The sequence below is a fragment of the Eleutherodactylus coqui genome, chromosome 1 (genome assembly GCF_035609145.1).
Source record: "Eleutherodactylus coqui strain aEleCoq1 chromosome 1, aEleCoq1.hap1, whole genome shotgun sequence".
In the NCBI taxonomy this organism is placed as follows: domain Eukaryota; kingdom Metazoa; phylum Chordata; class Amphibia; order Anura; family Eleutherodactylidae; genus Eleutherodactylus; species Eleutherodactylus coqui.
In genome coordinates this window covers 355,475,714-355,493,116 of record NC_089837.1, presented here as the reverse complement: position 1 = coordinate 355,493,116, position 17,403 = coordinate 355,475,714, and the positions used below count along the sequence as shown (strand labels likewise).

Sequence of the window (17,403 nt, the reverse complement as noted above, 5' to 3'; positions counted from 1 at the left end):
GGCTGTTTCTCACAGCTGACGCCCACCAGCAACAGCCACAATCGGTGCTCACGCTGATCGCAGCTGTTAACCCTTTAAATGCCATTGTGTCAGCAGTATTTATAAGCACCCCCCACCCCGCAATGAGTGGCTTGATAGACTGCCTGTTAGATCACATTATAATGTAATACTATGGTATTACATCCTACTACAGGAACAATCAAATCAGCACAAATTCAAGTCCCCTATAGGGGCTAAAAAAAAAAATGTAAAAATCAGTTAAAAAAAGTTTTTTTAATGTATTTTTAAAAAATTAGTCGTAATAAATTTAAAAAATCACAATAGAGAAACCCATAAAACATTTGGTATCAGTGCATCCGTAAAAGTCCAATCCGTTAAAGTAAGGCATTTATCTCGTGTGGTGAATATTATCTGAAAAACAATACATAGTGTCATTATTGCACTTTTTTGGTCACTCAGTGTTCAAGAAAAAAATTTAATAAAAAGTGATTTAAAAAGTCAAATGTACTCCAATAGAGACTACAGGACGTCCTGCAAAAACCGAGCCCCCAAACAACTATGTCTATGTTAAAATAAGAAAGCTATGGCTGTCAGAAGATTGCGGCAGAAAATAATTAAATTTTTTTTTCAAAGATATTTTATTTTTAAAAGTAGAACAAAAAAAACAACTAAATAAACTTGGTATTGTAGTAATTGTACTGACCTATAGAATGTGTATGCCCTAGAAGCAAGACCCCCCCCCCCCCCCCCAAGTTGTCGGAATTGCATTTTTTTTTTTCAATTTCACTCCACTTTAAAAAAAAAAGTTTTTCAGTACGTTATATGGTGCATTAAATAGTACGACTAAAAAATACAACCCGTTCTGCAAAAAACAAGACCTCAGACAGCTACAATGAAAAAAAAAAAAACATGATTTTTTCAAAGGGAAAAGGATAAACCAAAAATTAAAAAGGGAAAAAAAGGGCTGTGTCCTTGAGGGGTTAAAAATTAGCTGAATTTTTATAATGCAGGGAACATAGAATAGTTTGTTATTTCCTATTTCAAAAGTTTGTTCCGTTTCTGATGTAAAGCCCTTTTACACGCAATAATTCGCTCAGAATTTGCTCAAAAGCCATCTTATGAGCAATAACACAGGTCTGCGATGAAAAAATTGTAGCATATTTAATTAGTGGGTTTAACAGTATTTTTTGTGCCGATTACGGTAAAAATAGTGAAAAAATTCCATCACCCCTAGATAAGTCACAAATTTCACCTGAAATTTTCTTATTTTCAGGGTTTTTCAGGTTCGGTACGCGTACGACAACGAATCTAAACTGTCTGCTAGGCGTGACCTTGACTGCAGTCAGTGACTCCGTGTGGAGCCAGCCACTGTGGTATACGCATCAAACAGTTTTTAGAAGAAATGGCTACTAGAAGATGTGTCAACTCTCCTAACTGTTTCTGTTATATTTGTGGGTCTTATACCGTCAAGAAGCAACAAAGGAACATTTCTAATTTTGTTCAGAAGGTGTATTTTGCATACTTTGGTATGAAATTAGGAGACCAAGATAAATCTTGGGCTCCCCATATAGTGTGTTCTGTGTGTGTTGAAGAACTGAGACAATGGTTCCAAGGTAAGAAGAAATCGTCTCGTTTTGGAGTACCCATGGTTTGGAGAGAGCCTAAAAATCACAGTGATGACTGTTATTTTTGTTCTTGTTCAGTGCAAGGTTTCAATTTAAAAAACAGGAAGGACATTTCGTACCCAACCAACATACGTTCGGCTATTCGCCCTGTTCCTCATGGACCTGACTTGCCTATTCCTTCACCTCCGGATACCCTGGACAATATTTTAGACGATTTAGACCAAATGTCACATAGTAGCAGCGATAATGATAACCGCTATGATCCAGGTACCAATGACCCATAACTTTTCTCTCAATCAGACTTGAACGATTTAGTACGAGATCTGAGCCTACCAAAGGATTCAGCGGAAGTGTTAGGGTCTAGACTTGAAGAAAGACATATGTTAGCCTCCGGTGTTTCATTTTCATGGTACTGACTTAGAGAAAAGGAATTTTGTCCCTTTTTTTACACAAGAGGGTGAACTAGTTTTCTGTAACAATGTGTCTGGAATCATGGAAATGTTCAACATAACGTATGACCCAGAGGAATGGAGACTTTTCATAGATTCGTCAAAAAGGAGTTTGAAAGCCGTACTTCTTCACAATGGTAACCAATATGCTTCTGTGCCTGTTGGACACTCAGTCCATTTGAAAGAATGCTACGAAAATCTTGGGTTTGTTCTTAATAGGCTCAGCTACTCTGACCATAAATGGACCATTTGTGGGGATTTGAAAGTTATTTCCATGTTACTAGGTCAACAAAGTGGTTACACAAAGTTTCCATGTTTCCTCTGTGAATATGATAGCCGTGACAGGAAACAACACTATGTCAAGCAGACCTGACCAATCAGAAAGGCTCTTATTCCTGGAGTTAAAAATGTTGAAAGACAAAGTTTAGTGGATCCTAAAAAGATCTTACTACCACCACTTCATATCAAATTGGGACTAATGAAACAGTTTGTGAAAGCATTACACAAAGGAGAGTGTTTCAAGTATCTTTGTGAACAGTTTCCTGGTCTATCAGATGCTAAGCTGAAAGAGGGAGTCTTTGTTGGGCCTGACATAAGAAAACTTTTAAAAGGATGAAATCTTTGTCACTAAAATGGAAATGGAAGAAAAAAATGCCTGGAATTCATTTAAACTTGTTGTAACAGGCTTTCTTGGAAATAAAAAAGACCCAAACTACAAAACTTTGGTTGCTGAATTGTTACAAAACTACAAAATCTTGGGCTGCAACATGAGTGTCAAAGTCCATTTCCTTCACTCACATCTGGACTACTTTCCAGAAAATCTTGGGGCTGTAAGTAAGGAACAAGGAGAACGTTTACATCAAGATCTAAAAGAAATGGAGCGCGGATACCAAGGTCGATGGAATGTCAACATGATGGCAGACAACTGTTGGATGTTAAAAAGGGAAAATTCACAAGAACACAGCCGAAAAAGTACCAAAAGAAGCTTTGATGGAAAAAGAAAACGTTTTTACAAAGACTTATAATAACTTTGCAACACATGTGTATCACTATTATGCTTATTTTAGCTAGGTATTGTTTTTTTTTGCTTTTACTTCATGTTAAAATAATAAAAACAAATAAATAATTTTCCATTTTTTGTATTTTTTCCAAATACTTCAACTTTATTTTGTAGGCAAGTCTTATGTGATAGAAAAAAACCCATGTCATTTTTGAAATCTGTGCAAAAAACTACATAAAGATGATTTAACAAAATCAAAACAAGTTTAAAAAAAGGTTTTTTTGCAGACCTGTGTAATCGTTGTGTGTAAATGGGTGTCCATCGTGCACTTACCGTTCACATTTCGTCCATCGCTGAGTTCAGCTCCGCTTACTATCCATCGGGACTGCTAAGAGGGACCGCACACTGAGTTCTCTGCCGGCAAGGCTGATAACACTTTTGCAGCAGCTGTTCTGCTGGAGAACAATAGCAATATATTTAGAGAACAGACCACCCGCTGTTCTCTAAATACATGCGAATGAAGCTAGTTAGCTACTAATAGGCTGATTAGCCTATTAGTACCTATGCAAAATGATTAAATGACAAATTTTTAACGATTATCTGTGCGTGTAAATGGACCTTAACTTTTCTAGACATGAGTAGCCAGACCAAGCTCTATACAGGAATTAAGAAAGCAAGCAACGCCAGTTGTGAGATTCCATTGCTCTTATGAATACACTGGCCACCATTATTATCATAAGAAGTTACCAATATACAGTCTCAGTTTGCATGTGCAAAAAGTTTTCTTGTCTTTTCCCCAGATATAAATGAATGTGCTGCCCAGAAAGGAGGATGTTCCCATTATTGTATCAACAGACCTGGAACATATCACTGTTTTTGCCGGAGTGGCTATAGTCTTCTAGCGGACAACAGAACTTGTGCAGGTGAGTTTTATTGTCTTTTTTTCTTTCAGGAAGGAAGGGGGAGGGAGAGTATGTCTGCCTATTAGTTTATGCCACACTAGAAGAATTCACTGGACTATATTTCAATAGCAATCTTTAACCTCTTAATGACACGGCCCCCTTTTTCTTTTTTCCATTTTCGTTTTTTTTTCTCCCCCCTTCAAAAATTTAAAGGGTTAATAGCCGCGATCGGCCGCACGGCTGATCGCAGCTATTGCCCGCGGGTGTCAGTTGTAATAAACAGCTGACGCCTGTGCTGTATGAAGAGAGGTCGCCCCGCCAAGCACCCTTGCCAAGATGCTCACAAATCTCAGAAGTTATTGAAACAACATTGCTCTCTGTATTAAGCTGTTTACATAACTCCCATTCATTTCCATGGAAGTTACGGAAATGGGGTAGCACGGATTGCTCTGTTTCAGTAAAACAGTTTACGACTTGGAGCCTGGATAGAGTGGCCAGTGAAAAAAGAGCAGCGGGTCCAAGATGGGAATACACTTTAAATGGTATTCCCATCAATAAAATAAGAAGAAATGTCCACAGCACTCATTGCTTAACAATCAAGGACTTTATTTAACAGGACAAATCTTCATGTGATCTAAGGATATTTCTCCTTCAGTAGGGCAGGGGGCGGGGGGGGGGGCATTTACCTCTACATCAGTACCCAAGGTTTTATCCTATGGAGTAACGGCCCTTTTACATTGGATGATATCGCTCTGATTATCACTAGATCTGAGCAATAAACATTTGGTGTAATCTTCTCCACTGACTAACAATAATTTCGTTCGCTAATTGTTTGTCGTCCACTTTAGGAAGGCATAAAAATCAATTGACGACGGCCTGTGTGAACAGACAATCTTTCATCTATGTACATCTGCCTGTTTGCTGTGAATGAAGGCAGGCAGTGTAAGTGATCTCTGGCTGCTCCGCCTCCATTCACTGAGCGATTATCGCTCCTGCATGAAAGTACAAGAGCGAAAATTGCTGGGACAACTTTTTGCACATGAGTGCCCAACAATCTTCCTGTCTACAAGGACCCTAAACTTTTTTTTTATTAATTAAGGATGAGTGCCGTGGATCGATCTTCTTTCATATGAATTGAACATTATCTTTTTACACTGAGCACCACTGTACCACCATTGCTTCTGTCACCAGAAAATCCTTTGCTACGGCTAAATAGCGAATTTCGCTGCGACAGGGGTTGTGTAACCAAAGATCGCTGTGTAGAACTGTGATTTTGCTCTGTGATGACATTGTTCCATCGAGATTGGATTTTTTTTGCTTCATGGACATAACAACCTGCAACTACATTGAGATCAGCGATGTCGCGGTGCTGCACAGCAATCTTTAGTTGTACTATCCCTATTGCTGCCATGTAGCATGACTTTTTGTCTTTCTACAAAAATTGCTGTAAAAGTTTTCTCCATGAGAATGCATTACGTTGTCACAGTCACTGCAGTCAAGCAAGTTACTACTTTTTATAATCTCTATATGCTCAGAACGATTTTAAATAGCAGCTGCTTTTATTTCTCTGTAGTGTGGTATAAATATTGCTTGGAAATTTCTTGAAAATCACTTGTTAACATAGTATGCTAGGCTGAAAAAAGACAAATGTCCATCAAATTTAGTCTGTTTCCACCCTCCCTTGTTAAAGGCGAAAACTCCCAATGAGGCAGAAGCCAATTTACCCCCAGTCTAGGGGTAAAAAATTCCTTACCGACTCCATAATGGAATAATCCCTAGATCCCTAGTTGGAATAATCCCTAGATCAACATTTAAGGTAAATCACTGAGTCAGAAGAATCAATTAATATTATAAAGGTATATCAAAGTGTTGACCCCTAAAAATTAACTTTTATTGAAACCTTTTAAAATAGTGAGCCACACAAAACGAAAACAGAACACACTGTAAAGAAAGAGGGGTGAAGCTAGAATAGAATTATGCTTCCCCAATCCTATTATCTTGGCAGAATAAACCTGCCAACCAGCACACTCAAATCCTTAGAAAAGAAGAGTAGGGAGCCTTAGCTAAAAATCACTGATCAAACAGGGCACCTCTCAACTCAAATTAATGACTTGCAGACAGGGCCAAATAAAGATTGCCCCTAATCATACAAGTAAATCACGACAGGGATAACAGGGTTAAAAACCCAAGAATCCTTCAATAGTACTGTTAAATCCTCAACCGAGTCATGGATCTTGGATAGTGTGTGCTGATATTGTCTTACAACACTGTAAGCTGGTACAAAATTATCAACAAATGTTTGATACTGAAAATAGGTGGAATATCAGCATCCATAAAGATTCACATAGATCGAATCGTATGTTGGTTCAGATTGGTTCGACATGCGTTTCAGTCATGCAAACGACTCGTCAGGTTTCAAAGAAAAGTTAATTTTTAGGTGTCAACACAGTGATATATCTAGATAAACATTTGAGATCAACAAGCCTTCTGGTTATTTAATGTCGATATCATGTAATATCGTAGTGCTCTAAAAAGACGTCTAGTCCCCTTTTAACCACCTCCTATTTTTTTTTTTTTTGTTGTTGCCATCACTACATCCTCAGGAAGAGCGTTCCACAGTCTCACTGCTCTTACAGTGAAGTACCCCCTTCTGTGTTGGTGATGAAACCTTCTTTCCTCTAGACATAGAGTACCCTCGCTGTCCAATTTTTCCAATTATTGATGTGAGACTTACCGGCCAGTAGTGATCAGTCTCTCTTCTTGACCCCTTCTTGTATATTGGAACCACATTGGCGATGCAATATAGTCCCTTTTAGCACTTCTTCACTGCCTTCTTGTTTTAGTAATTTAAATGCTTTCTTTTTTTCACTTATTGCCCCCCTTACCGTCTTGTTGAACCACATTGGTTTATTTCTATTCGCAGTTCTTTTATTTTTGAAGGGTATGAACTGCTCTTATGAAGTATTTAGGATGTTTTTAAACTTCTCCCATTTGTCGCCTGTACTGTTATTTTTGGGGGCATTTTCAATTTAATGTTGTTGAGAGTAATTTTGAGCTGAATTTTGCTTTACTAAGGTTCTGTTTTTTTGTCACGCCCTGATAAGGCTTCCCATTGAATGACAACTGAAAATTAATTATATTGTGGTCACTATTTCCAAAGTGTCCCTCAAGCTGCACCCCTGTGATTTCTGTCCAGTATGTTGGTTGATAATAAGTCCAGAATGGCCCTCCTAGTTGGCTCCCTTACAAGTTTGGTAAGGTAGTCCCCCATAATTACTTCAGAGCGGTCTTCCCTCCCTGTATTTCTACCCATAAAGATTTCACGTGTTCATCTCCTACACCTACATCTCGTAGTCTCTGCATTAGGTAGATTTTAATATCCGTCCCCCTTTTCAGGTTTCCATACTCCCTTCTGAAGAGGTTCTAACCCTGTAAATATACCGCCCAGTTGCATTCTTCATCAAGCTATTTCCGTTATTCCTACTATATCGTATTTTTCTTTAGACATTTTCATTTCAAGCTCATCCACTTTACTAATCAGACTTCTTGCATTTGTTGCCATAAAGTTTATATGGTTTGTAGTTATTTGTATTCATTATGCTACTTATGCTCCTGTCAGTTCTAACTATACTAACCCCACCCCCTGTTCGACCCCCATTTCCATTCCTTAATCCCAGAACTGTCTACACTGTTTTTTCCCTATTCCCCAGAATATCTTGTTGTCGTCCTCCCCAGTCCCTAGTTTAAACATTCCTCTAACCTTCTAATCCCCCTCTGCCACAGCACAGCTTCACTCTCCCCATTGAGATGCAGCCTGTCCCTATGGTAGAGCCTGTAGCCAACAGCAAAGTCTGTCCAGTTCTCTAGGAACCCAAACCGCTGTTGCTTAGACCAACTATGGAGGTTCTGATTACTCATTAACAAAAAAATCTTATTACAGAAATCCTAGGTACAGCCCTAGCTTTAGATCTTAAACCTTTAGCTTTCTTTATAGGGCCAGTGAATAATGCAATTCCTTAATATAAGCTATAGACGGGTCCTACATCTAACGCATCACTTTTAAGCCTGTCATTTCACTTATTCGCTGATTTGCTGTGGACCAATGACATTGCAGATGCATTGCCTAGTATTCATGAGGACAGAATTTTATTAATTGCAGTGATTTTATGTAAATAAAGCCCAGTCGTCGTACTTTTAAATATATGTAACTTTTTATGCTTTGCATTTCAAATCATTTTCAAGACCTCCGTTTTACAGTCAGTGAAAGGAAATACTTGTCTTTTACATTCTGAGATTGAAAACCTGTTTTGACCTAGCGCTGCCCACATAATTGCTGGGCACATTGCATTCTATCTTGCCATTTCCTACACACTGGATAGTCAGTTGCGCTGCCTTGCTAGAAAAAACAGTGAAGGGGTGCAGCACTAAGCTAGTTCTGTGGCCCCTTCATTCTCCCGATCCGTTACGGTCCTGGCAGTCAAAGCCCAAACTATCAGAAAATGACAGTGCAATCTCCGAAAAGCAGCAAGAGGCCTGCACTCTGAGCGGTTTCTAAGGCGTGGTTAAGAAGCTGTGTCATGGTGGCAATTAGTGCAGCTCTCGCTATACAATCTTGCACACAGGTAAAGGAAGACAACCGGGTTTGGTCGTGTAGTGGAAAGCCATGATGCCAGTGTCTGGTTGAAATTAATTTTGTTAAGAAATAAGATTATCACACGCATTTAGGTGAACTGCAGGCCCACCATTAAATTTGAACGTGGCAGTCTGAAGGAATCTTGAACATGAGTAAACACAGTTGAACACATTGATAGCCTGACAAATAAGCTCTGGAAAGGAAACCCATTTGGTCCAACTAAGAGTAAATTATCAGCCTGAAGCACGACCTAAAATTCTCCAGTGCTCACTCAGCAGGACCATCTGTAGGTTCTCTGGTGTCAGCAGCTTGTAGTGCTGTGTCTTTTCTGGCTGTTCGGTGAAAGCACAGAGGGAAAGCACCGCTTGGAAGGATTTCTGGTCTTGAAGGCAAGCGCTGGCTCCTCTTAGCTTAGTAGGTGAACGATCAACAGCACAAGGGGTTCCTTGAAGTTGTCAGCAAGCTTCTGCAGTGTCAGACAGGGAGGATGCCAGCAGAAATGATATCTTCTCCTGCACTCCTCTGGCTGCAGAACCTCTCCTCCCCCTCCTTCTGACTTGACTCCCCTTCTCTCTCTACTTCTGACTCTCCTTCTGACTCTACTCACTTTTTGCCCGCTCTCAATATTTTTATACTTTGCTACTGTGACACAGATCAGGGCAAAGGGAATTTCCTCAGTCTCCTCCAACCCTGATAACTCATATTTTTGCAATACCCCATCACGGTACTAGTGTATCTTGACGCCACCAGGAAGTACTGGTGGAGTCAAGATTGACAGGGGGTGACGCCCCCTGTACCTGATTAGCTGCAAAGGTGGATGGGCTGCAGGTCCTGGCAGCCCAATAATGCTTAATGGGGAAAGCATACAGCTTCCCTTGCTGCAGGAAGGCAACCAGCCCCACCTGCAAGGTCCTTGCCCGGAGGCCAGCCACAATGCGTGGTTTAAGAAACATACCGCAGCCCCCGCTGCAGCCAGCCAGGCTAAGCTGAAAGTTCGTTCCCCAAAGCGCACAGCAGTGTCGCCATCAGGAACAGCTCTGCGCCTTCAATCTCCTTCCCTGGTGCCGCGACCCATTCACCTGAGAGGGCCGTGTCAGCAGGGACACCACAGCGGCTTCAAGCGCCTTCCCTGGTGCTGCTGCAGCATGGAGCAAACGGCGCTGTGGGACAGAGAATCACCCCCAGTGGCCGCAGCCTTTTGCAGTAGGAGCAGGAGAGCTGGGAGGCCATACAATGTGGGGGGGGACAGTGACAGAGTGCCAGCGGCCTCCGAGTACCAGCACAGGACAGCAGGGAGGACAAAATGGTGTGAGAGGCGGCGCCGGCAGAGTACCACAGCAGGACGACAGCATGGACTACATTCAGCGCGGCGGGGGACAGTGACTCACTGCTGCAGGGAGGCCACATCGGCGGGGGACGCACAGCAATGGCAACTTACACTGAGGCCGGGGAGTACTGTCACAGGGCTGGGACATAATACATCCTCGGACCTTCCAGGACCTTAAATTCTTGCACCTATCGGGAACTAGGGGTGAGACAGGGGCGTTCCTCTTGTCACACCCGTAGCTTCTGGTGGTGCCAAGATACACCAGTACCTCAGGTACCTTATTTAATTTTCCAAAGGGCTTCTAAAAAATAAATGGTGGAAATTACAATGTTCCCCAATGTGTTTTTAAGGGCTTTCTGCAGTTCTCCTTCAAAACTGCCGTATGTGCTATTGTTTTTCTGAATTTCTGCTCATTGACTACACTCCAGTACTAAAAATCACATGTAAAAATTACCATGTGCTACTACAATCCCAGTTTTCAATAGAAGTAATCCTTACTGACCTGTTTCTTAAATGAAAATTACAAGCACAGTAAAACTACTATAAAAATGCATATAATGAGGTAATGTCCCTTTCTGTCTTTTTCTGTGACAAGTTTTACTTGGTAGTTTCCTTGCAGATTTTAACTGCCCCACAACACAATGTGTGAACCTGGCATAATATTGCCCTCGGGCATGCTGTCCGAATTCATAGAAAAACAAGTGCCAAGTCTTGTAAAAATTCCAAAATATGGCAGAAAGCTTGTAAAAAGCAATCAAAATACTTTGTAGGGGTGAAACAAGCAGCAGACCTTCATAATTAATCTGACACTCAGAACCAACCTAATTCTTTGGCTAATGGCACTAATTTCCCTCATTGTCTCCGCTAGTCATGCACACTGAATATTGCTTTGGAACGTTTAAAGGGATATTGTTTGATGCCAGAACGGCTGTTTGTTTTCTGTGGCTGAAAGAAAAAAGAAAAAGGACTTGTGGCGTTAAAGTCTTCCAGTTCTATTAGCCAGCGAGTATTATTTTTCAGTGGTGGGCTGGCGTGTGCATTGGAGAGAGGATTAATGTCTGCAGCGGTGGACACTGTAGCCAACAGCTCTATGATTTTAACACGCAGCATTTCTGCACCGAGCTGCAATGAAAAACAAGACCGGACATGTATATTTTCCTAGTCTCCTGCCGTTGGAGCACCCGTATGATTTCTCAGAAATAGGCCAATGTTTACAAATCCTCCAGCTGCTTACCAATGAAATGAATTACTTCTCTCTAGTGGTTTACCAAAGAAGTATCAGCAATCCACACGTATTCCTGGAATTATTTCCTGATATATTTGGGAATGTGTTGTTTTCTATTTCTTGTTGTTTTTAACAATACGCTGAAAATATTTTCATGTTATGCAATAGATTGTAAATTCCAATATTAGAAAAGCCCAATTTATTCAGGACATTCATCTTGACATAGTATACTGCCATAATCCTATAGAAGCTACTCCTACAGTCAGTTGAGGGATTTGATATTCCAGATTGGGTTCAAGTTTTGCGGACTGTAATACAGAGTCAATGTAAATCTATGTATGTATTTACATGGCTGTATTTTTTCATTACCCTGTTTTAAAAACCAAGCATATGCGCTGTTTGTCTCCGTAGTTGCACTCATTAGTAATATTTTCTACTGACCAAATACAGATCCTCATTTGCCCAGATGAAAATAAAACCAATGATGACAAATACGGAAGAAAATACAGATCAAACAATGATGCAATTGCAATGTCATCTGTGACAGGTCCGTATTACGAACACATGACACAGCGCTCATGGACTTATGCAACATTTGACTTAAGTTGACCATACAGATAATGAAAACATTAATGAACCCAGAGAAAATTACTATTAGGCCCAGTATCGAAGGGCGGAATGAAATTGCAGATCTGCAGTTCAAGCCGCCGATAGACAATCATGGGCGCCCGCAACTGAATTTAAGCATGCGGATTTTATTTGCGGACCTTTTGGTTCTGGAAAACGAATTGCAGCATGCTCTATTTTGCTTGTCAATGGAAGCCGTCCGATGTGTGGCCCTCCCGCAGCTGACACTGCAGACGAGCTGCGGATCCTGCGGGAAAGCAGGAGATTTAAAGAGAAAAAAATCCACTGTGCATGTGCGGCGGTGCGCCCGCCCACATCCGCAATGGAGAAGATGGAAGACCCGCACAGCCATGCAGAGAATCCAGATGGGTAAGTAATGTCCTCTTGTCGCTGGCAGAGTGGGATTCTGCTGCGGGCTCCTGTCCGTCGGAATCCGACCCATTCGTGGACATGAGGCCCTTATTGTCACACATCGGCCGAGTGCCTCATTGACGCAGTATTGCAAAAGTAGCAGGTTTGTACCGCAGTTTTGCCTGATGCTCTATTTGGTGTGGTTTTTACCACAACCAAACCACTCTGTGTAAATACCCCCTCAGGCTGGTTTCACATGGCCAATAAAATCTCGCTCAAATATGAACCCCATTCAAATATACATTAGCAATGTTTTCCTGCATGGCACCGCAATGTGATGCTATGCAGGAAACGCATCGCAGCATGTCCTATCTCACTGCGTTATTGCTCAATGTTTCCAATGGGGTCGGTGGCAGCAACGTCTGCCCCATTAAGAGCAATGGGAGAACTCCGCAATTCCTCTGCAGCGGCTGTGAAAATGCCTTGCATCACTGTGGCTTTTACATGGATGGCGAGGGTGTTATCTGGCTGTGATTTCGCCCTCGCCATGTGAAACTAGCCTTAGTCATAACAGACTGAGTACTATCTTTTTTTCCCTGATCATTACGGATTAAACGCTAGGATTGTGGCATGCAATCTGATATTACAATAGAAAATACATTTGTAAATTGCAGAATCCACAGGGTCAGCATTCCAACCATTGCACTTTTTTTTCTGATTATATTGATGAGCATCTTTACGTGAATGCAAAAATAATGTACATACCAAGCATTTTTAAGAGCTCAAGACATATACACAGTATGTAGGGTAATTGTAGGTTTTGGGGATAATAAACGTTTATCCATATTCATTCGGTGTGACAAATATGTTTTATACCTATTTTTTCCTACAGAAAGTCCTGAAATAGGAAGGGAATAGGAAGCATGGAAGATACGTTAGGCTGGATTCACACGAACATATATCGGCTCGGTTTTCACGTCGAGCCGATATACGGTGTCCTCATCTGCAGGGGGAGAGGATGGAAGAGCCAGGAGGAGGAACTGAGCTCCCGCACCCTCTCTGCCTCCTCTCCGCCCCTCTGCACTATTTGCAATGTGGAGAGGCGGGAAGGGGGCGGGGCTAATTCGAGAAACTTAGCCCCACCCCCGTCCTGCCTCTTTTCATTGCAAATAGTGCAGAGGGGCAGAGAGGGGGTGGAGAGGAGGCAGAGAGGGGGCGGGAGCTCAGTTCCTGCTCCTGGCTCTTCCATCCTCCCCTCCCCCCTTCCCTGCAGATGAGGACACCGTATATCGTCTCGGCGTGAAAACCGAGCCGATATACGTTCGTGTCAATCCAGCCTTAGGTTGTATTTTTTCCAATGTAGTTTTTTTTTTACTTTGGAGGGTTTTTATAAATTTATATTCAGAATTTCAAAATAAACATAACAGACATGTCTCATTTGTTTCTATAAATAATACCCTCTGCTGGTGATCAATACCAAAAAAAAGTGAAAGCTACATTATTTATGATTATTTATTATAGTGTCTAAACAGACCTCTCTGACTGAATTACTTAAAATCTACACCCAAAGGTTAATAAATAACCTTTTCAGTAAGTCCTATAGTAATGTTATGGGTCACCTGGCTCAGGAAGGCTATGGTTTCTTCTTAGAGAGAGCATCTAGTGGGGAGACTTATAGGGCCATCTATGCTCCTATCTATGAAGATGGAACAATACCTCTGCAGTGTTACCTACTGGAAGTCAGTGTCAGACTTTTTAACACTCCTTGTACCAATGACTGGGAATATAAGCCAAAGTCTTCTCCAGAAGGAAAAGATAACCATACACAGACAGCTGTTTTGTGGTTTTTTCCCTTCATCAGTGTGCAATAGGTTTGCTGGCTTGTCTAGGTGAGAGGCCTTTGATGTGGATCAGGAAGGGTATGTTTTCTGCTTCGTGAAAGTACTTAGTGAGGAGACATAAGGCCATCTATGCTCTTCTGGGAAATTTATGCAAATGGGAAGATCGGCATTGACTTGCAGGGGTGCTGACATCCAAGAGGTGGTGCTACAGTGGCATTGATCCATCTTCCGTTTGCATGATGGGTCACTTGCACATGTAGTCCAATATTTACTATTCTGATTCTAACTACTAGTAGTTGCTGCTAGTATCACAGCAAGACACTTTTTTGTCTCAAAGGTTTTATTACTGCAAGATCTGATGGAAAGCGTTTGCAGGTGCCTGAACTGCTCTTACTTTAAAATACAGTATTTGTATTGTCTTAAATAACTGAAGAAAATTGTTTTGTAGATATTGATGAATGTAGGATATCACCGGACATCTGTGGAACAGCAGAATGCAAGAATATGCCAAGTACTTACACTTGTCTTTGTGAAGAGGGTTTCGTGTACGACGAATCAACTAAAAGTTGTCAAGGTATGCTTATCTTAATCAGAGTAATGCCATTTTCAGAACCATGCATTAAAATGATTTATTCTTTACAAATCCCATTTAATAGTTGACTTAAAGGGGTTGTCCCGCGAAAGCAAGTGGGGTTCAGCACTTCTGTATGGCCATATTAATGCACTTTGTAATGTACATCGTGCATTAATTATGAGCCATACAGAAGTTATTCACTTACCTGTTCCGTTGCTGGCGTCCCCGTCGCCATGGTGCCGTCTAATTTCAGCGTCTAATCGCCCGATTAGACGCGCTTGCACAGTCCGGTCTTCTCCCTGGTGAATGGGGCCGCTCGTGCCGGAGAGCTGGTCCTCGTAGCTCCGCCCCGTCACGTGTGCCGATTCCAGCCAATCAGGAGGCTGGAATCGGCAATGGACCGCACAGAGCCCACGGCGCACCATGGGAGAAGACCCGCGGTGCATCGCGGGTGAAGATCCTGGCGGCCATCTTAGTAAGGTAAGGAAGAAGTCGCCGCAGCGCGGGGATTCGGGTAAGTACTAAACGTTTTTGTTTTTTTTAACACGTGCATTGGGTTTGTCTCGCGCCGAACGGGGGGCCTATTGAATAAAAAAAAAAACCCGTTTCGGCGCGGGACAACCCCTTTAAAGGAGTTCTCCTATAAAAAACATTGTTTCTAATTAAATCCAGCGCATAATTTTAAACATTATTTGTATTAACACTTATTAAAGCAAATGTTCCTATCCCCAGATATTTCAGGACTAATGTTAGAATATGTCACCTGCTGTTTCTATTGAAGAGCCTTTCTGTGTCCACCTTAGTAAATGTTCCAAGATGGTCACGCTTCTCTGCAGTAACGTTGTCTCTTATCACTTACCCAACATCTCTCCTGACATCAGAGAAGATGCAGCAACATCAGAAAGAGCTGTCCTCCATATACCCAGTGGAGCAGAGAGAAGCAAGACTGAGCATGTGTGACCACCTTGAAACCATTACTGAGGTGGACACAGAACTGAAAAAGCAGGTGGTGCTGTTCTAACATTAGTCCTGGAATATCTCGGGATAGACACATTTTTTTTTCCCTAAGTGTAAAAGCAAAAGAGGTTTATATTTGTGGGCTGAAATAAACTAGATACAGTAATTTTTGTGAGAAAACCCCTTTACTTTTCTGCAAGAGACATAGTTTCTGCATAAGGGAACTCCTGACAGATTCCCTCTGCTAGTTGGTTGAGATTTCTAAATATTTTCTGCTATTGCATTGCAAGTATTTTAAACAATATAAACCTAATCAGAGAATTGTAATATTTACTGCAAGCCACTGATGTTCCCAAACTGTGCTGCATATGCCTAGGAATCTAAAATATTTCTTAGAATTCAAATCTTTCACATTTTGAATATATATTCAATGTAAGTCTCACATTGCTAGATATCTGCAACAATATTTCCTTTTGTCTTAAAAAATTGTTCTCATGGTTTTCCATTGCTAGAGCTTAACAATGAACATAAAGACAAAACATGTATATTGCTTTATAATATGGCTCTGTATATTGACATTTAGTACCCCAAGACTTTCAATGGACAGACTTTACTCGATATTTACATTAATCCACAAAATTAGCCCACTACAGGGAATAAAAATCACCAATACAAATCTAGTAAGCTGTACTTTATTAATTTCATGGTACAAATATGTATGTGTATTATTGAATCTATAGATTTGCCTTTTTTTTTTTTTTTTTGTCCCACCTGATGACCTGTTGTACTATAGAGGCCCATCATTGTGTCATAGCCTGGGCCCCATCACAGGATCCCCTGTTTTTTTTTTGTGGGCCAGAGTGACCCTGCCTAATCCTATAAGAATCAAATACCTTATGAAGCTATACACATGCAGTCTTTGCTGTTTACCTACTCAGTAACAGATTTGTTTGCGGTTTTAAAATGTGTACAAATTATGCAGCATAAGGCCTCCTGTCCACGGGCGATTTTTTTAAACCGTTTCCCGCAGCAATAATCTGCACACGGGTAACACAGTGAACGCTTTCCATAGGATAACTATGGAAAACGCAGCCCAAATGTCCACGATTTGCTGCGATGAACCTATCATTATAGATAGGTTCATTGTGAAAAATCGTGGTTCCAAAGTTCTCCCCGGTGGCGGCGGCTCCCGCAGCGGAAATCTGCAGCGGGCTATCTCTACGCCCGTGGACAGGCGGCCTAAAAATGAATGGCCATTTATCGACTGCGCTACATGGGCTTTAATCATCAAACACGTTAGTGAATTTTGATATGTGCTAATTAAGCAAGTGTAACTCTTTCCTTTATTAGTAGAATAATAAAACTGTACATTTAATCAGCAGTTTTGTTACAAAGACCAATGTATCCTTTCCTGATGAAAGCTGTGTTTGCATTGTGAGTTTGTTACTAAACAATGAGAACTAAACAATGAGAAAAAATGTACAAAAGCTGTTACATAGAATCAGGAGGATTTAGAGAAACCTTGGTAGTCTTTTTCAGGCCTCAGTCACACGGGCGCATCGGCACCCGTACACCGGCGCCGATGCGCCCGTGTGACTGAACCACCAGACGGACGTACCTAAAGACGGCCATCTCTCTGCAGCGCCGGAGGAAGACCCGGTCACATGTTCTTTCCTCCGGCGCTGCAGAGAGACGGCCGTCTTTAGGTACCTCCGTCTCCTTCCTGCAGTCACACGGGCGCATCGGCGCCGGTGTACGGGTGCCGATGCGCCCGTGTGACTAAGGCCTCAGGGTACATTTACACAGGTGAGTGTCATGTGACTGCAATAGCACACTTGCAGGCCTGTAATTTTGTATGCAAGTGCGATGCGATTGGTGAGAAAACAACATTG

The 17,403-nt window shown here is 41.5% G+C and overlaps 1 protein-coding gene across 2 annotated transcripts in view; it reads left to right on the top strand.

Annotated features, from left to right (window-relative positions):
* Positions 1 to 17,403, top strand: part of GAS6 (growth arrest specific 6) — a 96,909-nt gene that overhangs the window by 55,659 nt on the left and 23,847 nt on the right. For both annotated transcript variants that reach the window (XM_066577233.1, XM_066577224.1), the window contains 2 exons: positions 3,875 to 3,997; positions 14,429 to 14,554. In XM_066577233.1, coding sequence (XP_066433330.1) covers positions 3,875 to 3,997; positions 14,429 to 14,554 — 249 coding nt within the window. The remainder of the gene's footprint in view (positions 1 to 3,874; positions 3,998 to 14,428; positions 14,555 to 17,403) is intronic.